Below are 27,936 nucleotides of genomic sequence, written 5' to 3'. Positions count from 1 at the left end.
AGCTGCCAAGCTCAGAGCCTGCTTTTGAGGCACACAGTCTGCTCCTTTTCCTTTGTTCCAGGCTTTGATTAACACCCAGGATAAGCACTGAAATAGAGGAAACCTTTTGCTACATCTGGTTCTATAGTATGAAAAAGGAACAAGTGTACTGTATGTACTCAAATATAAACCTATCCAAGTATAAACTGAGATAAAGGTTTTACTCCAAAAAAGGTGGGGGGAAAAAACTTAACTCAAATGTCTCTCTCTCCTCCTCCCTCCAAGGTGTTCCACATTACTCCCTTTCTTCTCTCTACCACGGTGTCCAGCATTTTCCCCCTTACCTTCTTCCTGTGGCTAACACTGTGGGAAGGAGGAGCAGAGTCCCTCAGGTAAGCGATGTCTAGGGTGGTACCTGACAGTGCTGATAGCAGCAGTCGGCTGGTGCAGGGGTCTTGATCATATGCACATGCTCAAAGTCTGTTGGCTCCCGCCCCTTAATTTCCTGTTTTGGAGGGGATGAAAGCCTGCAGACCTTGAGCATACATGGATGCTCTAGGCCCCCCTACCAGCAACTGCAATGCTATCATACCGTCAGCTGATCCAGGGACTCTGCTGACATGACGGACTCTGTTCCTCCTTCCCACAGCATCAGCCATGGAAGGAAGGTAAGGAGAAAAATGATGGACACCACTGGGGCTTGAATATAAATCGAGGCAACTTCTGACCTTTTTTTGGGCAAAAAGTTCTCGATTTGTATTAGAGTATATACAGTATTCACAACCAATATGGACATGGGTTTTGACTGCAATATTCTGATAACCACCCAAAACCTGAAAACGTAACATTTTGAAACAGCACTTTTATTACTGAAACACAAAATCACTCTTTGTGTTTTAAGATTTCTTAACAATGCCAGATATTTTTTTCATCACTTACAAACAAAGCAATTACAGCATTCAGAAGATGTAATGTAATATTGTTTACTGAACAGTTATTACTAATTAATGTTAGTTAATATTTTGATAACATACTGTTAAATGTAAACTGCTTAGAAATTGTCAGCAAAGTGGGTTATAAATGCCAAATTAAATTAAATAGAACAGTAGCAAAAAACTGGAATGCACAATGGCTCAGCATGGGGGAGCCTGGTAAGATTCCTGAGCTTGGTTTATATTCCATGAGCTGGCCAGGTCTTCTGGTGACAAATTCTCTTTAGCTTTTTTCTCATTCCATATGAAAGATGAAGCAAATCTTGTAAAAGAATTGGGTTTCTAGCTCAGACACAGCTCCTGCATAGTATAGCGCAGAGGTAACGTAGACTCTGGTTGGATGATATAGTTAACACCTCCCACCAATAGAGGGCGCTGGAGGTTTAAACTTTGGAACAGGCCATCTTTATGACCCTGGGCCTGTTGGAGCATGGAGGAAAGAATGAATAAATGACACAGAAAAAAAAAAACTCTGGCAAATGGTCACTTTGGAATGCACAAGTATTTGGTCACTCCCCATGTCTAACACTGTTTTGTGTAGTCTTCACTCCAGAAAATTCCTGTTACTGGGGCAAACAGCCATTCTCTATTTCAATACTGCAATCAAGGTATCTTAGCATTATTCAGAACAACCAGGAAGTTTCAGGGGATAAAGAGGATTCTTAGAGCTCAAGCCAAGGATGTATTACCACAGGCAATGAAAATGAGCAGGATATAGGGGCTCTGGGATCTTTAGCCATCATTATAATTTTGCTTGTATTAGAGAAAAAGAAGCTATTTTCTCTTTAACCATGCAACTGGTTCTTCTATCACAGATTTAAGGTAGGGTCCAACTAAATAATGACCAGAAGCTCCAATGCAAAGAACCTTCTGTCAGATGGGGAACAAGGGACAGAAAATGAAAAAAATATATATTCTTGTGATGTTAAGTCAGGGCAACAAGTGTGTCAAATAAACTTCAACCATTAGTTAAAAATAGAAGCCTTGGGTGAATTATCAAGTAAATTTCCAGAAGAAATAAGATGAAACCTGCTCACTTTGTCTTTTAAGAAAAATTCTTTAAAGTCTCAGGTGGCTTTTTTTGTTTCTTCATTGGACCTGCATAAGTGAGAATAGCTCTGGACCGTTTTCTCCACTGCCTCGTCTAAGCTGACCACTGGCTGATATCCCATGTCTCTTTTTGCCCGCTCACAGCTGTAATAGTGAAATGTCCCAGCAAGTGCTACACGCATTGGGGTGAAGGTGGGTTTGATCTTGATAAGTGGACTTAGTACCAGCACCACAAGTGAGAGGAGAAAGGCCAAATAATATGCAAGCCAGTATGGGATATGGTACTTGGGTGCATCATAGTTCAAACTAACTAGGATGCGTGACAGGAAGTTCCAGAAAGGAACTGGCTCATCATTAGTGATATGATATGCCTGAAAAAGAAATGCAACGAGCTTAGCAGGATACCAAAAACAGAACATTCCTATTTTAAACATATTGCTAAAAATTTTAAATAAATATTAAACATCTATATATAATTTGATACTGCGTTTCCAAATCACAAAGGACAAGCAGAACCATTTCAATATGTTGGAAAGAATAAAAAAAAAAAAGAAAAAAAAAAAACAACAACATGCACATCCATCCACTACACCCTTAGGCCAGATTTAAGGACTGGACACCAAGGGGGTTATTTACTAAAAGAATATGCAAATGACTAATTAAAGTGTGCTGTTAAAGCGATCCCCACACTTTAAATATTGTAAAAGGCTACAACTCTCTCCTAGAGGGAAAAAGAACTCAAACAAAAGATGGAAAGTAGCATTGGTTTGGTTTTTAATCAAGAAAGTATTAATTTAAAAATTTTCAATTAGCATGCTTCAGTAATAAAGCCAACTATAAAGACATCAATATAATGAAAAAATGAAGAATTTAGTAGAAACACTTCTGCCTTCTACATACCACAAAAGTTTCACACTGCATGTAGATGTATTTTAGAAATAAAGCCAACTTGACTTCATAATACCTTAAAGATAAGTTTTTGTGTAAATCTGGCCTTAATCTTTAGGAAGAAATATAAATCAGAATAAAAAAGGCTGATTTGGAATTTCTTTAATTAAACTTTATTTAATCGTTTTCAAGTTTATCAGTGCAAAAATCTAAAGGTGAGCACAGTAACTATACAGAACCATAATAATTTATGGCATATGTTTGTATTATAAGCAGAGGCCTAGTGGAGTAGGGGATGAGGATAGCGCGTCCAACAAAAACAGGAGTCAGGAATCTTATCACACATGATGTATCGTAGATATATCTTGAAGACTTGACACAGAGCCGTGTTTTGGCACAGCTGCCTGCTTCAGGAGTCTGTAGATGTATGAATGTAATAATGATGATGTATAGCAAAACACAATGTATATAACACTGTAAATTCACAAAAGGCAATCTCAAAGTAATGTGGTGCAGTCTCGGTTGGTTGCAAACAATACTGTTCTGAAGTCAGATTCCCTGGTTTGTGTTAGAAGTGCTATCCCCATACCCCTACTCCACTAGGACTTCTTCTCTGTAGTGGTTCCTGTTCTTCCACCTTGGTGGCTTTCTTCATGTATTATAAGCAGCCAATACGGTTTGGTAGAAAAATGTTTACAATAAAAGGAATGCTAGGATTCATTTATTGACGTGACTGACACAGGATTGAGGCCATTAGTGATTATCAGTAGGCTATGTGAGTGTCACGAGTGTCTTCAGTTCTCTCTACACTATTTTGAATTTTGTTGAGTTAGTTTATATATTTTTTCACACATTTCCTCTATTTAATGTATTGATGAGTTCTCTTGATTCTCTTCTTTTGGCTACTCATTAAGTCATCTATTCTTATACGGATGACATTTTTATTCTGGTACCAGTACTTGATTTGAATCATACTTTGTGTAAAGTAACTAAGTGTATAGAGAAACTTTAACACAGAAGCTAATGCCCAAGCTTTAAATTAAACAAGTAAAACCAAAGTTCTTTGGTTTACCAATCAAGTTGATTGTCTACCAGAATAAATTGAAATTGGGCAATACAAGAAACTGATTGTTCCAGAATATTGGGACTGATTTTGGATTCATTCTTATCTTTTGAAGAACAGATAGTCTATTTAGGAAAGTTTTCTTGAAATTGAGACAAACTACAAGTTTTTTCAATCTTATTTTGATGGGTACTATTTCAGGCTACTGGTTCAGAGTCTCATTTTAACTCAATCGGACTACTGTAATGTGTTATATTTGGGTATATCAGTGAAACTGAGGAATCATCTACAAATGATACAGAACACGGCAGTTTGTATGATTTTTAGAATGAATACATTTGATCATGTGTCTCCATTATTGAGGGAGCTACATTGGCTTTCACTGCAGGCATGAATAATTTCTAAATCTTGCTGTATTTTTAATATTTGGTACGGCTTAACATCAGGATACTCATTCGGTTTCCCATCTAGACTGAGTTCTACACAATCTTTACATTAGATGGACTTAATTGGTCCTTCATCTAAGGGTGTAAGATTTTAAAAAGTTCTGCAGAATTCTTTTGCATACCAAGTTGCCCAAATTTGGAATAATTTACCATCCAGTTTAAAAACCCAACCTTCTTATGCGCTATTCCGGAAGGGTTTGAAAACTTTTCTTTTTAAGAAATGTGAATTTAGATGTTTAAATAGATATGATTTTGTATTTTACTTATAAATTGTTTAATACATGTCTGTAATATATTAAGTACATATCACAAACAGAACTCCCAGCAAACCATCATATAAATATCTTATTAACACGGCTTATCACTACAAAAAGCATTTTTTCACACCATCAGAGGCAGGAAACTGAAGCACTCAATGGTTTATTGACAGTGATTGCCTTATCATCAGTCCTTTCTAATTTTTTGAATGTTGAATATATTATTCTACTCATTTAAAATCGTAATAATATCTCTTCTCAATTCAACTTTATATACTTCAATATAAATAGTTCAAGAATACTTAGCTTGAAACAGTTGAAACAATGGACACACTGCTTCTATGTTAAAGACAAACACAAGCAAAATTGAGGTTGGGACCTCTGAAACTATGTATTATAAAGACTGAAGTTGTGGACTGCTTCTGTGAAATTCTCAAAACACTGGTCATGTCGGCAGTGTGACCACTGTTTCAAGCTAAGTATTTTTGAACTATTTATATTGAAGTATAGAAAGTTGAATTGATGAGACATTATTATAGACATTTATGACTTTAAATGAGTAACTATGATTTGGAATATTCTTCCCAATGTGCATCACTTTGCATTTGTCCACATTAAATTTCATCTGCCATTTGGATGCCGTATTTTCCAGTTTCCTAAGGTCTTCCTGCAATTTTTCACAATCTGCCTGTGTTTTGACAACTTTGACTAGTTTTGTGTCAGACGCAAATTTAATCACCTCACTTGTTGTTATGTTTTCCAGATCATTTATAAATATGTTAAATATCACAGTTCCCAATACAGATCCATGCAGCACTCCACTATTCACCTTCCTCCACTGAGAAAAATGGTAACCCCTCTGTTTTCTGTCCAATAACCAATTCCTAATCCACAGAAGGACATTGCCTCCTAGCCCATGACTTTTTAATTTTCTCAGGAGTCTCTCATGAGGAACTTTGTCAAATGCTTTCTGAAAAACTAGATACACTACATCAACTGGCTTACCTTTAACCACATGTTTATTTATGCTTTCAAAGAAATGAAGCAAATTGGTGTGGCAAGACTTCTCTTGGCTGAACCCATTTTGACTCTGTCTCATTATACCATGTTTGCCTATGTGTGCCATAATTTTATTCTTTATAATACACTATTTTCCCCAGCACTGAAGACAGGCTTATCAGTCAAATTTCCTGGATCACCCCTGGAGCCCTTTTTAAAAATCGGCGTTACAATGGCCATGCTCCAAACTTCAGGTACTATGGATGATTTTAATGATAGCTTACAGATCACTAACAACTGATCAGCGATTTCATATTTGAGTTCTTTCAGTACCATGGGGTATATGTCAACCAGTCCAGGTGATCTATCACACTTTAACTTGTCTATTTGACTCCATACATCTTCCAGGTTCACCGAGATTTCTTTCCGTTTCTTCATATCATCACCCTTGAAAACTATTTCCGGTACAGGTAGATCTCTTACATCTTTTTTCCGTAAAGACCGAAGCAAAGAATTCATTCAATCTCTCCACTATTTATTTATTTTATTTTTGTTACATTTGTACCCCGCAGTTTCCCACTCATGGCAGGCTCAATGCGGTGGGCAATGGAGGGTTAAGTGACTTGCCCAGAGTCACAAGGAGCTGCCTGTGCCGGGAATCGAACTCAGTTCCTCAGGACCAAAGTCCACCACCCTAACCACTAGGCCACTCCTCCACTTCACTCTATGGCCTTGTCCTCCCTGAGTGCCACTTTTGCTCCTTCATGAGCGAACAGTCCCCATAGATTCCCTCAAAGGCTTTCTGCTTCTGATGTACGTGAAAAGGGTGTTAGGAGTTTTTGTCTCCACGGCAAGTTTTTCTTCATATTCTCTTTTAGCCTTTTTCTTTTTTTATCAGAGCTTTGCATCTATCTTGACACTGCTTATGTTGCTTCTTATTTTCTTCATTTGGATCATTTTTCTATTCTTGAAGCATGCTCTTTTGGCTCAAAATAGCCTCTTTCACTTCACCTTTTAATCACATTGGCTGTTTGCTCTTCTTTCCACCTTTGTTAATATGTGAAAAACATCTGGTCTGGACTTCCACGATGGTATTTTTAAACAATGTCCATGCCTGATTTAAAGTCCTAACCTTTGCAGTCAACACTTTCAGCTTCTCTTTAGCTATTTTCCTCATTTTGTCATAGTCACCCTGCTACAGTAGATTTCTTTAGTGACTTCACTCCAGATATCAGCTCAAATTTGATCATGTTATGATCACCATTCCCACCGGATCCAACACCATTACCTCTTGTATCATTCCCTGCAGGACTAGAACAAAAATAGCTCCCCTTATTGTCAGTTCTTGGACCAGTTGCTACAAGAAGTCATTTATTACATCTAAGAAGTCATTTATTACATCTAGCGCTCCCTGATATAGCATTTATCCAGTAAATATTGAGTCTTGTTAAGAGATTTATATGATTGATGGATTGCCGGGAGTTCTGTTTGTGATGTGTAATATAGTAAGAGCCTTCAAAAATGGGACCAGTCCTTTTACTCCAAAGAATAGATCAATAGAAACATGACGGCAAATAAGGGCCAAATGGCCCATCCAGTCTGCCCTTCTTCAGTAACTCCTCTTTTTCCTAAGGGATTCCACGTGCCTGTCCCACACTTTCTTAAATTCTGACACAGTTTTCATCTTTTCGACCTCCATTGGGGTGCCATTCCACGCATTCACCACCCTTTCTGTGAAAGAGTATTTTCTTAGATTGCTCCTAAGCTCATTTCCTCTTAACTTCATCCTATGCCCTCTCATTCCAGAGTTTGCCTTCATTTGAAAAAGGCTCGCCTCCTGTAGATTAAACGCCACTGAGGTATTTAAACATCTTATCATATCCCCTCTCTCCTGCCTCTCTTCCAGCATATACATGCTGAGTTTCATGAGTCCGTCCCTATATGTTTTATGACCAAGACCACTTACCAATTAAGTAGCCACTCTCTGGACCGACTCCATCCTGTTTATGTCTTTCTGTAAGTGTGGTCTCCAGAACTGCACTCAGCACTCTAAATGACTTATACAAGGTCACTATCACCTCTTTTTTCCTGCTGGTCATTCTTCTTCTTATGAACAAAAGCATCTTTCTGGCTTTGACCATTGCCTTTTCTACCTGTTTGGCCACCTTAAGGTCATCAGACACAATCACCCCCAAGTCCCGCTCTTCTTTCGTACACAGAAGCACTTCACCCCCTATATTGTACCAAGCCCTTGGATTCTTGTAACCCAAGTGCATGACCCTGCATTTCTTAGCATTAAATCTTAGTTGCCAATTGTTGGACCATTCTTCAGGCTTCGCTAGATCCTTCCTTCATGCCATCCATATCCTCCAGGGTGTCCACCCTATTACAGAGTTTGGTATCATCTGCAAAGAGACAAACCTTACCACACAGTCTTTCCACAATATCACTCACAAAGATGTTAAGCCTAATCTTATACATTGATGACCCGACAAGGGCCATGTTTCGGCATACAATGCCTGTGTCAGGGGCCATCTGACTTCAAAAGTCCAACATAAACACTTATGTAGCTACGGCACGTCAGTATTTTTATGCAGCCTTGGAACAAGAATTGTATTGTTGCCTCTAGCTGAAATGCTGAGCATGTTTATGTCGGACATTTGAAGTCAGACGACCCCCCAACGCAGGCATTGTATGCCGAAACACTGCCCGTGTTTGTCATCGATGTATAAGATATAAGAGTGACCTACTGACCAACACTGTGGAATAAAAGGACTTGTCCCATCTTTGAAGGCTCTTGGTACTTTTTCTTGTGTTTCATACTGTGGTTTGTGCTTTTGAACCCTCTCCATGCTGCTTGTGTAATATAGCAAGACATTTTCAAAGTTTGAAAGCCGCTTCAGATCTTTACAGGGAATAAGCGGGTTAGAAGTATCAATTTAGATTAGGTTACATTTTAATTCCCTTTATTTTTTTGCTTTGTTTTTTTTCTAAGCTCAGCTTGTTATTGATCAGCATAGTACAATAAAATATCTTAATAGGCAACAGAGGGGATATATGACAAGATTGGGTTCACCTTTTTAGCAAGTGTCTAGCACCCCGGTGGATCTACTTATTCCAAATGTTACCACTCTATTTAACTCAGTGGGATGAAGGACAATTGAGGCGAGCCTTGCAGCATTACATTTGGTGAGGTAAATGTCCTTGATTGTCCTTTAAGATCCTGCAAACTCTGACAGTTCTTGGGGGATTAGGACTTCTTAAGTTGCCTTATTTTAATGTGGCCAGTGGCGTGAGACACAAACGACTGGTTCCGCTCCACCTCACGTTTCCAACTCCAATGTAGAAGCTCATCACTGGGGTGCTACACAATAAATATGATTGAAACATAAGTAGACAAGATAGGTAGGACAAATGCATTGGGATAAATGAAAGGCTGGATTGAAGATAAAGTGTATGTACAGATGAATAAGGTATATCCACTAGCTGCAAGCTGGTCTTGATGTAGTCCGACTGACTGGCTGGTCACTCAGACTACAGTCTTTCAAGGCTTGCAAGAACAGCCAGGCTTTTACCTATTTTCTGAATGTTAAGCTATGAGCATCAGATAAATACCAAAACAATCTTACCTTTCCACATAATGGAGAATCTTTCCTAAGGTGTTCTGCTGCAAGTATGTGCCCGTGAACCACATTCTGCACGTAGGTAAAATCCACTAAGTTCTTTCCATCCCTGCACAAACAAAAAAGGAAGGACTCAACGCTTAACTGGAAAACATCCAGCAAAAGAAAAGCAATTCATTGCAAACGTGCTCTTCCCCTCATATGAGAGGATATTCTCAAGTAATGGTACAGACTGACTTATGCACCCAGGGGACTGGTCACTATCATGGAATACACTCCCTCAAGCTTGAGTACAGTCAAATCCAATGTCCTGGGTAAGTCATCCATCCATCACTCCAAAACTATGCTTTCCATTTAAACAAAAATGCCTTTTTATTAAGGACGGCCAACATGAGAAATAGATCTCAGATTAAATGAAAAAGCAAGATCTAACTATTAGAGAACCAGACACATCTGAGAGACATTGTAAATGTATATGCAATGATTCTGATGAATTATTCATCTCCCCGTGTTCGACATCAAAGAATACATCCCATATTACTGTAAGAATCATTGAAGACGATTTTTTAGACAGACTCTGGGACAAGAGAACGGCCAAAAAACCTCTAGTCAAGAACACATATCACATGTATAACTGGGACAACCACATGAATTACAGAGGTAGAGGGAGGGAACGAGGAAGATGGATCGTTTATTCCAGGGACTACCGTCCATGACCTCCAATATTCCAATAGTCAATCGTCTAATACTGAAATTCAAATAATAAATTTATCTGATAGTCCCCTTACAGAGTCACAGACTTCTGTGTGCAGAAAGGGCTAAAGTTTTTTCCCACCAAACCACACGATTCCTTTTGAACTCGAGTTGATTTACACCAGTTCAAAAGAAAACTTCAAATTGCACATTACTTCAGTAATCAAGAGCATCCTCCCTATGTAAACACATCACTGGTCAAAAGCTAATCTAGATGGGTTCCTCTGGGCCCTGTGGATCCTTTGATAGCCGCATAATCTGAATGTGTACCACAGGACATTAATATACTAGAGAGAAAGAAGAGCCGGATTTTTTACAAATTTATCTAAGAATGAAAACAAGGCACTACATGATTTGAGAAGCAATCAGAACACCATCATCAAGCCAGCTGATAAAGGCAACTGCGTTGTTATCCTCAATACCGCTGATTATATTCAGGTAATTAATCGACAATGATTAGACAGCAATTTTTAATCTACCGCTAGAAACTGATCCCACTGAAGAAGTTAAACATGCAGATGATTTTCTCATTCACTTCAATTAAAGCCAATTAGTGCCAATGATTATTAGCACCCAATTATCAGTGCTAATTGGCTGGTTACTTACACAAACAGGATGCAAACCTAAATTTGTGCCCAGTTTTAAGCACCATTTACAGAATTTTAGGGTGAATGTTATATTTTCCTTGGGGTCTCCAAGGTGAGTGTTAAGGGGCATACCCCTTATTCAGGATCTATGAGGAGGCACCCAACTAAGCCCATGAACCAACTCTTAACAATGTCAACAACAGGATTCACGGATAGTCTAGGTAAAACTGTAAAAGGGTGTTCAGCTGACCCGTCTCATGTTCAATCCTCCCCCTCTCACCAGGAAGAAAGGAACATTAAGACAGAGAGAGAGAGAGAGACAAACATTGGGAGGATGGGAACTGCTGTTTATGGACTTCTGCCATGCTGTGCAATGATGCATAAACAGGCTTGATTTAGTGAACTTTCTTCCTTTAGACAAAGAATGGGAAGAGAGCCTCAGTGAATAAATAGGTCCTAAAGAGCTACACCAGACCACGTAGAGGATCTCCTCCTTTCTAGGATCAACAACTTTTGGTGGAGAGTGGGAAAAAAAGACCTTAACCATCAGCTCCTTTATTTTTTTGGGTTGATTCCTAGATTCAAAGAAGAAATCACCAAAGCTTGCTTTACTTTTAGGAGTATTTTCAAAGCACTTATACTTACAAAGTTCCATAGGTTACTGTGTAACTTTGAAAGTCCATATATCGTGAAGGAGATAGGTGGAGACTCAGCTGGCTTACCCTCTGATAATAAATTCATTAAATAAACAGGTGAAGCCTCAAGAAGCCCCCGGCTCTGTGATTAAAGAGCTCTCGGGAGGCTGGACTGCTTCATCATCGGCAAACACCCCAATGGTCTACTGCAATCGTTCTTACTATTTACTGTTTTTACTTCATTTTCTTTAAACTTTTATCTTTTAGTCTTAGAAGTAAAAAAAAATAAATTACTTAGCTTTGTATTCAGGCTCTCGAGACGCTAAATGCGACCATGACCAACGGTGGCCAGCGTTTCGTCACCTGCCTCAGGATCAAATGGTCTGCGTCAATCTTAGCCCAAAAGAATACTCAGCTTTGAAAATGAGCCCCTTTGTGTACTATTAAAGATGCAGAAATCAAATTTGGCCAAGACGGTGGTAGAGACATGGGAGATGTGTTTGCTTCAGACACAGCACTGTCTGAAATATTTTTTTGAGACAAGTCCTTCCTGGCCAACAGAGAGCCTGCACTAGAGACATTAAGACTTTCTCTACTTGTTTATGTGGATATTTATAGAGGAGGCTGAATAAGAGTCAATCAGTGCAGCATTTCTTAAGCTCTGTTTTGTTCTTTTTTCAGCAGCACCATAGGATGTGTCTGGGTTACAATGATCACATTCTCACAGAATATGTGTTTTTAATTGCTCCACAAGTTCATATTCTAATGTTTTCTATCAGTGGCCATAAAATTCTGGCAAGAAAGTCCTGTGAACACTGGATCACATTTTTGCTCACCCAATCATGAATTTCATTTTCCCATGCTTTGCTGTTTCAACTAGGATAGGGACGAGTTGAGGATCCCTCGGGCCAAATATCCCATGGGGACGAATTGCAATGGTTAAGAAATTCCTTTCTGGATCATTTGCCCCTAGAACTTCCTGCAACACACAAAGGAAAGATGGTAACATAAGGAAATCCAAAATCACTCTGTGTTCTGCTCCCCTTGCTGTTATCCAACACTGTGCCCAGTTAGGGGGCCTTATTCAATAACAATTTCTGTAGGCACAGAACATGGAAAAATCTATTTTTTTTTAATAAGGCTGAAACAACGAAAGCCTCCAGTAGAATCATAGGGTCATCCCTATACAAATATGACATTCAGAATAGCAGCTTTCATCAATTACTTTCCCTTCATTTTAATACACACCAAACACAGCAAAGGTGACTCAAAGACTAATCAGACGATGTTCCGAATAACTAAAAAAAATTTATTGTTTAACATTCAAGACTTGACATGAGCCATGTTTCGGCCTATCGGGCCTGCCTCAGGAGTCTTCTAAAGGATGTTTACAAGGTAGAATGACTGATACAGCCTTTAGCACAAATTGTAGATCTCTTTCAGATGAAATGCGAAGCATCATCAAAATTAAGAAACCTCAGAATTCTTTGAACACTACTCGCACTGACAACATGCACAAAAAAAAAAACTTTATATATATCAGTGCGAATAGTGTTCAAGGAATTCTGAGGTTCCTTGATTTTGGTGTTCTTTCGTATTTCATCTGAAAGAGATCTACAATTTGCACTAAAGTCTACTATGTAAACACCCTTTAGAAGAATCCCGAGGCAGGCCCGATAGGCCGAAACATGGCTCGTGCCGAGTCTTGGATTTTGAATAAATATGTTTATAGTTATTCAGAACATCGTCTGATTAGTCTGTCACCTTCTCTGTGTTTGGCATGTCTTTGTGATTGCGAGGGCTTCTGTTCTTGCTTCCACTTCATTTTAATATCATAAAACCCAAAGCTTCATGAATTTCAATTTTTTTTTTTAAGGTTGAAAAATCAGCAGCCTTAGTCTGTTGGGCCTGCTCTTTCCTAACGGGCTTTTACAGCTTAATAGCTATGGAGGTTGTTTTCGAAACAGACATCTCAAAATGGCCAAACGCGTCTAAATCGTGATTTTTGAACAGGCAGAATTTGCACCACTGAGTTTGCCCAAATAGCAAGGGGGCGTGTTCTGGGCGGGACTAAGACGTTCCAAAATTAGGACGTCTCTCAGCGATAATGAAACAGCAGACACATCTGAGTCTAAAAAGAAAAGCAGTACGTTTTTATTTAGACCTATTTCAAATCATATTCAAGTAAAAAAAAAAAAATAAAGAAAGGAACGATGCTCTGAATGACCAGCTGACCATGAATTGACCTAGTATGGACCCCTCTTTAATCCCCAAGTGGAAGCTGTCCCCGTACCATTCCCCTATGAACTGAAATTGAAAGATGATACCAGGTGCTATGACAGATATTATAGGCAAACCCAAAAGAGCAGCAAGAAGTTCCCACGAGTAGCCTAGTGGTTAGTGCAGTGGACTAAACAAGGGGATCCAGGTCCAAATCCCACTCCCCCTATACATTTGTGGTGCACATTGTGAGCCCTCCAAAACCACCAAATAATCTACTGTACCTAAATATAGGAGACACCTGCTGGGTGGAAGGCAATTGTAATGGTGTACAGTAGGTTTTATTCTGTTCTTGGAAGGCTCACAATACAAAATAAAAAGGAGTTATGGTGGAAATTCTACCTGGGAGCCATTGTTTAAAGTCCCCAGCACTGACCACTATGCTGCCCCCTGATCTGCAAAGGTCTTTGTGTGGCCATTCCTCTCACAAAGATGCCAGACATTCTAGTACTTGCTTTTATTTTGGCGCTAATAAGTTGGACATGTCAATTTGGAAAATGGCTTCTTTTTAGGCATCTTCTGTGCAAATCTGTACATCTTAGAGCCATTTTGAAAAGGGAAATCCAGACTTTTTCTTGTTCGAAAACGGCTCACAGATTTTTTTTCTTTTTTTTTTTTGGACGTAATGAGCTAAATGTCCCAAATCTGACTTGGACGTTTTTTTTCAAAAATGCCCTGCCACGTGTTTACAGGCCTTCAGAGCTCAGTCCTGCACAACCATCTTTACATTCTTTAGCAGTATCACACCAGGGAGTCAGAACAGGCAAGGGACAGAACTCTGCGTGTTATTGCTATTTCTGGTCTGGCAGCTGAATCACTTATGCAAATCCTTATAGTAATAAACTATGGCACAAACTGTACCTTCTCTTGTAAGATTTTGGTCTCCGTGTAGTAGTCAATGGGTTTCTTGGCATAAGGAAGGTCTTCAGTTCCATTCTTAATGTCTGTACCTTCAAAGACCACACTGGCACTGCTTGTCAGCACTAGTTTCTATGGAAAGAAGAGAAACCTGTTTTCTAATACATGGAGATATTTTATAACTGCCCATATACGTAGAAGTATGCTTATACTTTTCCCTGTGTGCACTTAGGTATGTGAATACTTCAGCTTTAAAAATTACACCAGGAAATTATACACATTCATGCTTGCTCGTCAGCATACACAAATTTTAAGCATTTATATTATGTACACATGTGCATTTGTTAAGTGCTCCCCAATCCTATTCTCACTCAGTCCAGGTAAATTTACACATTTACGGGTTATCTGCATAAATTTACATGAATATCAGCCATGCAATTTTAAACACAGAAACACTTTTCAAAAGGTTACCCTCAGAATCAGGGGACTAGACCTTAAGCTACTTAATAAAGTGCAAAGACATGTTGGATCCTTCTTGAAAGAGTTTTAAATTAATCTTAGCAGAGTGTACTTTTATTTTATTTATTTTGAGCATTTCTTGCCTGTATATTAACTAGGCGGGTTACAATAAGACACACAAACTGCTCTACATCATTATAGAAATTGCTCTTCATAATCCAGGTCAAAAAGTCTGAAAAAGTAAATGCTTTCCAGTGTTTTCTAAAGCACAGTAAATCAAGAATAAGTCTGAGTCACTGCAACTTGTTCCATAATTGAAAAAAAAAAAAAAGACAGAAACAAAAAAAGGCAAAGATCTGCCATAATTGAAAAAACAAAACAAAACTGTACCTCGAGCCACATTAGAGCACAATTTACTGAGATGAGGCAACTCAAACTGCCTTTCGATCAACACACAGGATGGGACAAAGACACAATGCTCGAGTCAAACAGAAAGGTGCCATGCCAGCCAGGATTTTATAGACAAGAAATAAAAGTTTAAACTTAATTCTAAAAGTAACAGGAAGCCAGTGCAGCTTTTTCATAGACGGGGTAACGTGATCAAAACTGAGTCAGACCTGCTTTATGAAACATCCCTTTCTAGTGCAGTGTCAGCAGTCAGTATCACTTGTCTCCAGCATCCTGATGCTGCTCTTTTACCTGGACTGGACAGCAGATTACACTAGGTTAATCACGATTAACGCGTTAATTATTAATCATGATTAAACAATGTAATTGCAATTAATAATTAACCGCCCTCCGTCTCCTGCCTGCACGCCTCGTACGGCATCTCTTCTTCCCCTCCCAGACTGTTCGCAGCTCTCCTGCCTCCCCTCCCAGTTTAGCTTTCAATTTCCCATAATTCTTTGAATGCAGCGGCAGCCGTACTGAAACGCTGCTGTTTCAGCCTACACTGGGCCTTTCCCTCTAACCCATCCCACCCCCCCTTATGAAAACAAGAAGTTGTGTCAGAAGGGGGGTGGGATGGGTCAGAGGAAAGGCCCGATGCAGGTCGAGATGTTTCAATGCGGCTGCTGTTGCAGAGACAGACACACATACACACACATAGGGACAGAGAGACAGACACAAACAAACACAGAGACAGAGAGAGAGACACACACAGACAGACAGACAGAGACAGAGTGCTTAGGCCCTTTCCAAAGGTGCAATTCCTGTTCAATGGCTGGTGAGGTAGCTGAAGCCCTGCCAGCCGAAGAAATTCACCCCCTTCCTCCTCGTACTGCCTCAGGAGCGAGGAAGTCTGCAGGGTGCCTCCAACCACCAATGCTTGCACTCCCCAAGCATGTGCAATTTGTGCATGAACCAAGTATGCTTGGGTAGTACTGGCATCGGTGGCTGGAGGCACCTCGCTGACTTCTTCGCTCCTGAGGTAGCACAAGGAAGAAGGGGTCTGCTTTGGCAGTGGATTTCGACTGTCGGGGCTTTGGCATCCCACCCAGCAAACGGATGTGGGGGGGGGGGGGGGGGGGGGAGGGGAGGGAGAGAAAATGCATCCCCCTCCCCCAATGGACTGCTGGCTATGCTCCACCTTCAATTGTGATTAAGATTTTTAATTGAAATGCAGCCCTAGATTTTACTTCTCACATACCTTTGTAAGCTCAACCATGCCAAGTTTTAGGGCTTGAGGAAAAAGCCCAGTTCATTTCCATTTGATGCCTACATTCTCTAAAGCTCTGACTGACAAAATACAAATTCAAAGAAACAAAAACAAACATAAGACATATATGCCATACAATATAGATGGAAGAGCAACACAAATTCAACAAGGATTACCTGCCTTTCTCCTATCAAAACAGGTCAAATAACCCAAATTTTTATTCCTTTTCTAAAAAAAAAATCATATAGCTAGAAGTGTACTTGATATTTTTATGCAAATCTATACATATCCTTTTATATACACTTAATATTTGGAAGTATACACCACTTGATAGACACAATGGATACATTTCCTCTCCCCCGGCACCACGCATTCTCTTTACCTGGACCTGAGCATCCCTGCAAGCTTCAATGATAGTTTTGGTGCCCATATAATTGACTTTGAAGAAGAGCTCTCGATTATCACTGGAAGGGGCTGGAGATGCACAGTGGAACACAACACTCACCCCCTGCAAGGCTGGTAACAGGTCCTGGATAGAGACAACAGAAAGGAAAGCAATGAGCCTCCTCCTGTTTTAAGCACTGGCATTTTCTTCCTGAGATTATAGAACAATGGCACTCCTTAAATTTCTGGATTTCATACAATTCGGAAAATGAGATAGTGATAAATATTCCAGGAATCTATTTGCAAAACTTGCACTGCAGACCAAACCTGAATCACCTGTCAACTCAAGCGCATTATAGAATAATATGGGTAGGAAACAAAATGGGAAAACATACATACTCCAGGAAGAATGTGTATAATTAGAAAATGACTTATCTGAATAGCTTCTTAATGTGATGTACTTTACTATAGTCTTTTCAAATCAATCCACAAAAATATGCTGGGAAGTAAACACAAAGAACATAAGAAGTTAAAAAATGGGGGCAGAGTCAAGATGCGTTGGAGCTAGTCGCTCGATCCTGAGCCCCGCATTCTCCAGATTTGAAGCTGCAGTGGAACGCTCCTGTTATGGAGAAAAGGAGCAGTCAAGGCTGTTCCCCCAGCGGCTGAACCTACCTTGGCTTCTAGGCAGCTAACTTTGGAAGCTTGCAGGGTGAGGACAGGGTCATTGGCCGCTTCTTTGACCAGGTCTGCGTTGTTGGACCGCAGTGCGGAGGAGTTCTTGTTGAACCTCATATTGACAGCACCCTCCCAACCCCGATCTGTTCATCAGAAGAGAGCAGGGCAGAGTCGTCGGTCTGGTGAAGAAAGCCGTCCTTGCTTGGGGGTCTTCAGGTGGATTCTACCTTTCCCAGTGCTGGAGGCATGGTATCATCATCATCTCTAATTAGAGTTGCTGCTCCCTGTAGAGTGAGAGAACTGCAATCCGGACGGAGGTTTGGAGGTAAAGAAACCAGCTGTTGTGACTTTAGAGTTGATTTTGGGAAGTGATTCAGGTGGAGAACTGCTCTTTACAAACAGCTGCTCAATAATTGGTTGAAGGTAGTAAAGATTTCAAAAAAATTCAGCAGGAACAGGCTGTTATTTGTGGAACAACATGCTGTGCGGTTGGAATCCACAGAAGGGAGATCTGCTCAGACTCAGGAGGGAGTGGTTGCCTTGATGAAGGACAAGGAATATTTCCACTGTAAGCTTGAAGTTTGGGAAAATCAAATGAGGAAGAATAACTTGAGGTTACTGAACTTTCCACATTCTCCATTAATTACTGCTATTGATATGGTTCACAAGTATTTCCTTGAAATCCTGAAGATTCCATCTGAGGCATTGTCGTCGTCCCCCCCCCCCCCCCCCCCCGCCGGTAAGCGTCTACTATGTTCCTGGCCTTAGAAGAGTAGGTGGAAAGCAAGATGTGAGATAGTTACTAGCTTCCTTCAGTCATCTTTGGAGGTGGTTACGCAGAGGTCAACTATGATTATTACCATTGCATTGGAGCCTGACTGGGATTGAATCCTGCATATTTACTTTGGTCATTATAATGAAGTTTTTTGGGGGGTCACAAATTTGTATTTTTCCTGATTTATCAAGAGTTACGCAAAAGAGACACCAGGAGTTCTTGCCTTTAAGACTTAGAACTCTAGCTCTTGGAGCAAACTATAAATTGAAATTGTCTTGTGTTTGGCTGTTTTTGAGGGTAATTTTATTTTTTTACCCAAAACAACTTCTTGATTTTTTTTTTTTTAAGAGAGTTCACCTGCTAGGGAGTCCACACCAGAGAACTGAGCACTGTTAGGTTGGCTAAAATGTCTAGTGCTACTGTAGTCTAGCTCATTGAATACTTTGTAATAATTATCTATGTTAATTTAGTTGACGATGCCTTTTATTGTGGTGGTCTAAGTTTTATCTTTACTAGTGGTTTTGTACAATTTTTCATTTGGAATATTTGTTTATATCTCTTTGTTCACTCTTTAAATTGTAATGCAAAAATAAAGAAGAAGTTAAAATGTCATTATGAAATTTAAACATTTGGATTCAATCACACATCTGGCTTTAGCAAGCCTAGAAAGTTCTGTTAAATACATCAAACTTCTAAACATGTCAAGGAAATTAGATGGCATATGTTAAGAATTTGAAAAATTGTCCCCATTGTCTATGCAGACAGCCTAATATCTACAGGGTAAGGCAAAAAAAAAAAAGTTTTTCGCTGTTTTCTCAGCAACCGCTTGGAATTTGAATGTGAAATTTTACAGCTTTATTTGTTCTTACTATTTATGTTTATGTGCTAAGTGGAATGAGATTATCTTTAAACACAGCAAAGTTACAGACTTGTGTGACCACCCAGTAATTTTCACTCATTCAAAAATGTTTGCATTGTAAAACTACAATTATTTGAAAGAGAAAAATGGGAAACCAGCTTACTGTTAATGTCACAATGACATAGGACTTTTATAAACAAATTCGCCAGACCTAAACCCCTTGGACTACCATGCCTGGGGAGCAATGCTGGAGGCCTATCACAAGCTCCACCCAAAGCTACAAACAATCGCCGAACTCAAGGAAGCACTGCAGATGATCTAGGACAGCCTGCCAAAGGGACTGATCGACAAGGCTGTTAAGAACTTCCCAAAATGACTGAAGGCCTCTTTTAAAGCTGGGGGTGGATGTTGAGCATTCAGTGACTGCAAAATTTGGACACACTGTTAAATTGTATCATTTGAATAATATTTACTGCCTTGGGTGAATCTCTCCATAAAGGTAGTTAATAAATCCCAATAAATAAATACTGTGTTTTAGTTCAAACTTTTTTAACATGCAAAAATCACTAGGTAGCAACATTAAAACGTCAGTAACATCAACATAGCTTAAGATAATTGTTGTTTAACAGTAACATGTACGTATGATGACATTTAAATAAGTATGTAAAATTTCTCATTGAAATTGAAAGCGGTTGCTGAGAAAACCCTTTACAATATTTGCAGTTACCTTTTTTTTTGTCTCACCTGTAGATGACTTACTTTAACTCACTATAACTGTGCTATTATCTTCTCTTTGCCTGATGGATGAAGAAAGAACTCTTGAAAGCTTTTGACAGAAACAAGTTATTCCAATAAAAAGGCATCACCTACAGTAACAGAAATTCTCAAAAGTTAACGCGCATCATCCTGGCACCTAATTCCCAATTCTGTAATGGCAATTGGAAACACAATTGCCATTACAGAATACCAGTGTAAATCCACAGTTGCATTTTAGGTGTGATAGCTCAAAGCCTGGTGTAAATGCTTGTGCCTACCCATAGGCAGTTAGGTGTCAATTACTAGTAATCTCTAACCTGTGCACGTAACTACTAGTCATACCCTTGATATGCACACGCCCCCTTGCAGTTGCATGCAATGGATTCTGCATGTACAATTTACAGAATCCCAACTAAAAGCAGTTATACTTTTAGCCATACTGCTAATCAGTGCCAATTAACACTAATTACAGCCAATTGGTCATGAATGCCCATCATCAGCTAATTATTATATTATGTGCGCAACTGACACTATTCTATAACTTGCATGTGCAATTTTGCGAGCTAAATGTAAGATTGTGCATGCAAGTTTATAGAATTAGGGAGAATTTGTTTATATTTGCTCTTACGCAGTGCATTGTTTCTAGCAAAAAAAAGGTGTCGGTACTCAAATGCCATATCACCCTTTAGGGGACGGGTGATCACTGAGGGACCCATCCCACAATAGCCAGGCCCCCTGCAAGCAGTCACAGAATCTATGACAAGGCAGAATTGGTGTGTAGAGCCTGAGCTCTTTAATTAAAACTTGGGGACTGTCAATTTTAGCAGACAATGGAAAAGGTGCCGGTAATCAGTACCCCCTCAAAAACTGCCCTGCTCTTATGTATGCCTCTTAGTGGCAAACTCACTACAAATCAAATATAGACAAGACATGGGAGATATCGGCTTTATTTATTCAGACTTATATAGCTACCTAAGAAATGCCCAAGGCTTGATGGACCCTTGGTCTTTTCCCAGTGTGGCATTACTTGTGTACTTACAATACTAGTAATGATTTCAAACCTTTTCTGCTACAGCTCACCTGGTACTGGACTCACTGTTTTGTACACTATGATCTTTCCTTTGAGTTCCTGGCTCCCCCTTCCCCCTCGCATCATCACCTTCTCTTACTCACCATATCAACTTGCGTCAGCAACTCTCCTCCCCCCAAATTGACATCTTTCCTTCCATCTCCTGGATGGCCTCCCACCAGCAAAGCTGTGCATGCCCAGAACAGTCCTCTGCAGCATTTCACAGCTTTCATAAATGCACACAAGATACATATATGAAAGCCATGTGTATTACCGATACACTGTGCCTGTCTAAATGTGAACGACGAGCTTATGCAATAAAGGCAGGGCTTTGCAGATGATGTAGGAAAACTTCCAGTAATGCTTTTGTGAGGAGCTGAGCTTCTGTGTATAATTTTAAAATGCTGAGCACATCGTGGCAGTCCGGAGCCAGGAAGGCTGCGGCAAGAGGTCAAGAAGCAGCAGTAGTGGGAGGGAACGGCTTTCCTCTCCCACCGACCACCAGAGCCAAACCTGAGTTGGCTGTGCTGTGTGACATTGCGTGAGAGAGCCACCTGCACAAAACTGACAAGAGTCCACTGCTCCAGACCTCCCGGTAAATGCTCGCTAAAGGTAAGTAGTCTTTGCTGTGCATCCCATGGAATGCACATTTAAATACTAATCAGCTCGTTTGCATGTGATTCCCATCGGCTGCCACTGTGGATGGAAAAGAGCCTGCAGAACTCCTTTGTGTATCACCTGCTGAATACAATACTCGCTAAACTGGCTGGAGTTGGTCAAAAACGCAGGTTGCTGGCCTGGTAACTTTTGTGCATCAGGCCCTGGGTCTGGTAGGAGACTAGAATAAGATGATTCTTCAGGTATGGTGTTGACTTGTAAAGCTCTGAAAGACTCAGGCCCGTTAGGACATTAATGGGGTCATTTACTGTTAAATGAACTGTAAATTATATATGGACACTAACTCCCTACTTCTATAACTTTTGCACCTAAATGTGTCATTTGTGCACTATTATAGAATACTAGTAAAAAAGGCCCGTTTCTGACACAAATGAAACGGGCGCTAGCAAGGTTTTCCTCGGCTCCCCTGCAGCCACCCATGTCCAGCGACCCTCCTCTCCCCCTGCAGCCACCCATATCCAGCGACCCTCCTCTCCCCCTGCGCCCACTGCAGCCACCCATGTCCAGCGAACCTCCTCTCTCCCCTGCCCCCCCTCCTGCCACCCATGTCCAGCGACCCTCCTCTCTCCTCTGCCCCCCCCTGCAGCCACCCATGTCCAGCGACCCCCTGCCCCCCCTGCAGCCACCCATGTCCAGCGACCCTCCTCTCTCCCCTGCCCCCCCCCTCCAGCCACTCATGTCCAGCGACCCTCCTCTGGACATGGATCAGCTGTGAGGCATGTTTTTTTTCCCCCCCGGGTTCTGAAGTTGACATCATAATGGCTACGGTGATGTCAGCCTGATCTACGGAGCCTAGCAGACCAACTCGAAATGAGCCACGGTCCCAGGCAGCAAGTCAGAACGTTGGAGGTGAGAATTATTATATAGGACTAGCACCTACATATGAATGTAACACTCATGCAAATTAAATGCTAGGTGCTTGGTACTCATTATGAACATACAAGTTACGCAGTGCATAAATGCAAGAGGGTGTGAATAGGGGGAGCGCATGAATGCGTCAAACATTTACACAAATAGGCAATAGAATATTTGCATCTACGTGCAAAAGTGCTACAATTAGGTGAGCATTTACGTCTGTTATTGACATGGTATAAGTGGGGGCGCCTAAATGCAGACTTACACTAGTATGCTGTAATGAAATCTGGATGCCCAGATCGTGTTATAGAACTTGTGCTCAGCACATTATATTTCAGTGCCTAAATTTGACACACTTTATAGAACTGACCCCTAAATGGTGGAAGTGTTCTTGATTATCGATTGAAATGTCTGCAAACATTGCAGAAAACAGCAGCTCGCTCCTTATGTCATGCCTCCAAATTTGACCATGTCCGTCCTCTTAATACAGTTATATTGGCTACCTATTAAGTTTAATTTTCAATATAAACTACTCCTATTCATCTTTAAGGCTTTTCATGATCATTCACCTAGTTATTTGGCTTCAACTATCCCATATGTTCCAGGATGAACTTTAGGTTATTTAAGTGATTATAGACTGTTTCGCCCTTCTGTTTCAGCAGCATGCCTTGATGTTACACATCAGAGTGCTTTTTACTACTTTGCGCAATATCTTTGAACAGTCTGCCAAAATGTTTAAGAGAAGAATCTTTTACTGTTTTTAAAGCTTTATTGAAAAGATATTTATTTCTCTTGGCCTAGATGGATTAGGAGTTGGGCATCCAGCGCTAGACAGCACATGTGTGTGATCTGGCTATACCGTGTGTTTGTACTAGTGAGATTGTGAGTATTGACTTTAGTTTGTCGATGTGTGTGTTCAAACTAGTGAGATTGTTTCTTTCCTAGAATTTTGTAGTTTTTTTTCTTTTCTCGATTGAAAGTTTTAATGCAAACTGCTTTGATCTGTAACACAGCATTAAGGGTATAACAAGAATAAATAACATAACCAATGTAAACGTTTACATGTGGGCTTCAAATGGTCCTTCAAGTTCTGCCAGAGCAATAAGCACGTGGTAGCATTTGGAGTTTACAGTATCTGCTGACTACACTTTGAAGGAAGAATCCTATAAAACAAATGAAAAGGAAGAGCATACAAATGTTCACTTAAGATAAATTAAAAACCAAAAAAAATAAAAATAATTTCATGTTGTATTACCTGTTTATTGCACAGGTCGCCAATAAAAAACTGAACTTTTTCGTTTTCAAAACCCTTTCGGATATCAAACACATTGACAGTGTAACCCTTTTCCAGTAGTCTCTCCACCATGTGCTCTCCGAGAAAGCCTGAACCACCTATTACAGTACATTTCTTACTCGACTGTGAGAGAAAAGAAGAGAATATGAAATGACAATTAAAATAAAAGAAGAATTTCTTCAGTAGCCAAAGACTAAACAAGGATCTTTAGTTTCTCTGCACAGAAAGAGTAATACTGAAAGAGAAAGCAAATGTTATGTGTTTTTGAAAACTTACGGGTCTAAGTCGTGTTGTCATTTCTTTATTTGTAAAATTGGCAGAAACTAGTTTCTCCTGTGGGGGAAAAAAAACGTTGTTGATGTTATGCAATCTTAGAATACAAAATAATTATTGAAAAAAATATGCACAGAGATAAACAATACACGTTTGTAATTATCATTGGTTCCTAAAAGAGAAAAATGTGATTTACAATCTTTTTTTTTACATATATTTTCTAGACCCCCTTTAAAAAAAAAAAAAAAAGCATTTAGAGCCCTGTTTACTAAGGCGCATTAGCATTTTTAATGCGCCTACAATTAGCGCCCGCACTAACCATGTAGGCACCTATAAGGATATTGTAGGCAAGTACAGGTTAACGCAGCTTAGTAAACAGGGCCCTTAGGATGTTCAAAGAACCAACATATATTTGATAAGTTCAGTTCCATTCGTGGCAACCAAGCCAACACACACCTGTTTATATTTATTTTAAAATGAAAAAAGGAAAAATCACAACCACCACAATGCACTGTGGGTGCATATTCAAAAGTCCAAGCACTGCCTTCAAAAACTTATCACTTGACATATCCGCAAACACTTACAACTCTCTTTTTCTATACAGAAAGAAGGTAAATAAGAACATAAGTGTTGCCATACTGAGACATATCAAAGGTCCATCAAGCCCAGCATCCTGTATCCAACACAGGACAATCCAGGATACAAGTACCTGGCAAGATTCCCAAAACAGTACATTTTATGCTACTTGTCCTAGAAATAAGAAGGATTTTACACAAATCCATCTTAATAATGGCCTATGGACTTTTCTTTTAGGACGTTATAAACCTTTTTTAAACCCCCACTAAGCTGCTTTTACCATATTCTCTAGCAACAAATTCCAGAGTTTAATTACACGTTGAGTGAAGAAATATTTTCTCTGATTTATTTTAAATTTTTTACTTTTTAGCTTCATTGCATGTACTCTAGTCCTAGTATTTTTGGAAAGAGTAAACAAGCAATTCACGTCTACCTGTTCCACTCATTTTATAGACCTCTATCAATCTCCCCTCAGCCATCTACGAAAATGATAAAGGGGATGGGATGACTTCCCTATGAAGAAAGGCTAAAGCGGCTAGGGCTCTTCAGCTTGGAGAAAAGGCGGCTGAGGGGAGATATGATAGAGGTCTATAAAATAATGAGTGGAGTTGAACAGGTAGATGTGAAGCGTCTGTTTACGGTTTCCAAAAATACTAGGACTAGGGGGCATGCGATGAAGCTACTATGTAGTAAATTTTAAATTTTTCTTCACTCAACGTGTAATTAAACTCTGGAATTCATTACCAGAGAATGTGGTAAAGGCAGTTAGCTTAGCGGAGTTTAAAAAAGGTTTGGACGACTTCCTAAAGGAAAAGTCCATAGACCATTATTAAATGGACTAGAGGAAAATCTACTATTTCTGGGATATGCAGTATAAAATGTGTTGTACTTTTTTGGGATCTTGCCAGGTATTTGTGACCTGGGATTGGCCACTGTTGGAAAAAGGATGCTGGGCTTGATGGACCTTTGGTCTTTCCCAGTATGGCAATACTTATGTACTTACGTCTTTTCTCCAAGCTGAGGAGCACTAGCCTCTTTAGCCTTTCCTCACAGCGAAGTCATCCCATTCCCGTTATCATTTTCATCGCCCTTTTCTGAACCTTTTCTTTTTTTTTTTTTTTAAATTCTTTATTTATCAATTTTAACATTCATAGTATTTACTTATGAGTGATAATACACAGGTATGAAAATTACAAAGAAACAAATAGAGTCTGCAAATTAACATTGCGAAAATAATATTCATACTAACGCCCACAATTTAGGTAATCGATCCAAGACATTAGGAAATACAATATAATACCAAAACATGTTAAATCCAAAAGAACAGCTTATTTCCCAATCGGGTGACTCAGCTCTACCATACAGTGTTGCATATGTGACTAAACTTGTACATTTACCTCTTCTCTGCTTATCAAAAAATCCTCCAACTGTTTTGGGTCAAAAAATTGATATTGCTTAGACTGAAGTTTTATCCTACATACACATGGGAATCGTAAAAGAAAATCTGCGCCTATAGCATTAACTCTAGGACGTAAAGATAAAAAAATCTTACGTCTCTGTTGAGTATCTCTAGCTAAATCAGGGAAAACTCTAATCTTTGAACCCAAAAACATGGAGTCTAAATGCCTCAAAGAAAGCTTAAGGACTGCGTCCCTATCCATTTCCATCGCAAAAGTTACCAATAATGTGGTTCGTTGAGTAATAACCTCTAAAGAGGACTCTAGGAATGCCGTAAGATTCATTGCATCTTGTTGTAAATTTTCTGGTGGTTTCCCACCAGTTTGAATATAATAGGCACGTGTTATAGGTGGCAACGAAGTCTCCGGCATTCTGAACCTTTTCTAATTCCACTATGGGACTCATTTTCAGTTTGGCTTTTGGGGGAGGGGGTGCATCGAGCACTGGGGGCTTAAGCGGACAAACTCCTTTTATCCCTGCATTAGAGCATTGCTCAATAGAAGCACTCTTCTGAAACACAGCTGTTCCAGATTGCAGATGTCGCAAGAGAATGATGTTGGGATTTACATTCATTTTATTTTTGAAATGGGAATAAACGTTTTTTTTAGTTTCACCCCAGTCCTGCCCAAAACACATCCAGGCCATGCCCCCTTGTCATCTACAAATTCTTCAGTTTTAGACAAGGATATCCTAACTTTGAAAAATCATAACGTAAATGTTTATGCAAGATATGCACAAATTGCCACTTAAAATGTTTAAAATACAAATAGCACTTCTAAAACAAGGACCATAGTCAACATCCTTGTACCAAAGGCTATGCAAGCAATGTCACTGTAGGAGATACAAATAAGGGGGGGCAGAAAAATTGTTTCCAACTCACAGCTCCTCTCATTGGCAGTGGCAAAGCAGGCAGGAGAGGGGGCATAGGAGGCAACTTTTCAAAATGATTGGGAGTGCTAAACCCAGTGGAAGTTATCCCATTCATGGCCACAATCAAGGGGTTTGCTCAATATTGGAGGTGCTAAAGCACCCACAGAGCTAGCTCCTATGGCAGACAGTGTCAGTAGGCACGTTGCACAGGGCACAATTACAGCTCGGTATGGTATTGTATAGCTCAACCAATATTTTTGGCCAAGTAATAGCACCAACAACTAGACAGAATAAAGGCAAAACCAGGGATTGGTCTATTTAACACTTCCAATTATTAGCTAGTACCCTCTTTATCCAGCCCCTTCTCTTACAGATACCAATATGAAGAGATGAGGGGTGAAAAACTGGAACGGACAAATCAGAGAATGAGACCAATCACTAATAAACCCAATTAAATAAATACTTAGTCAACTAAGTCCCTCCTCTTCTATCATTTCACAAGAACCGATACAAAGAAAAAATAAAAATTCCAGCACTGTCGATACCTCACTAAAAAGCATAGAACACCATATATTTGGCCCTCACCTTTTGCTGGCCGACTCTGCTGGTCACGCCCCCTAAGGAACAGGAAATTGACGTTCGGAGAGGGCGTGAACAGCAAAGCCGGCACATGAGTTGCCAAGCTAGGTATTTTCCTGCCCAATTGGACTCCTTTTAAAGTTGGTAGCGGGCGATTTTTCACAGGTTGCTGGTTTGGGCTGGCTGGTTGCTAGTTTCTGGGCTACTTTTAGCGTGGGGTGGTATTCAAACGAAGGCTTTTTTTTTCCGGTTCCTGCTGCATTTCAAGCCTCATTCTGAGGCTTCAATGGCTTCTCATGTTGTCCA

The 27,936-nt window shown here is 39.8% G+C and overlaps 1 protein-coding gene across 1 annotated transcript; it reads right to left on the bottom strand.

Annotated features, from left to right (window-relative positions):
• Positions 1-956: 956 nt before the first annotated feature.
• Positions 957-27,807, bottom strand: NSDHL (NAD(P) dependent steroid dehydrogenase-like). The gene is made up of 8 exons (XM_030208875.1): positions 27,637-27,807; positions 24,151-24,207; positions 23,836-23,997; positions 16,909-17,055; positions 14,414-14,542; positions 12,109-12,251; positions 9,304-9,406; positions 957-2,392 (listed from the first exon to the last, which is right to left on the bottom strand). Exons 1-8 carry the CDS (start codon positions 27,721-27,723, stop codon positions 2,039-2,041), a joined length of 1,182 nt encoding a protein of 393 aa, XP_030064735.1. The 5' UTR covers positions 27,724-27,807; the 3' UTR covers positions 957-2,038.
• Between the last annotated feature and the right edge of the window lie 129 nt (positions 27,808-27,936).

The sequence above is a fragment of the Microcaecilia unicolor genome, chromosome 7 (genome assembly GCF_901765095.1).
Source record: "Microcaecilia unicolor chromosome 7, aMicUni1.1, whole genome shotgun sequence".
In the NCBI taxonomy this organism is placed as follows: domain Eukaryota; kingdom Metazoa; phylum Chordata; class Amphibia; order Gymnophiona; family Siphonopidae; genus Microcaecilia; species Microcaecilia unicolor.
The sequence above is the reverse complement of the archived record's forward strand: the minus strand, read 5'-3'. Positions and strand labels throughout refer to the sequence as shown.

What these genes read in the sequence shown, in the direction of transcription:
- NSDHL (XM_030208875.1), bottom strand. Translation starts at nt 27,723, where the DNA reads ATGTGCCGGCTTTGCTGTTCACGCCCTCTCCGAACGTCAATTTCCTGT. An exon ending in TGACAACACGACTTAGACCC is followed by an intron (nt 23,998 to 24,150) that starts GTAAGTTTTCAA and finishes TTTCTCTCACAG; the next exon opens with TCGAGTAAGAAATGTACTGT. An exon ending in AAAATGAAATTCATGATTGG is followed by an intron (nt 9,407 to 12,108) that starts GTGAGCAAAAAT and finishes TTGTTTGTGCAG; the next exon opens with GGATGGAAAGAACTTAGTGG.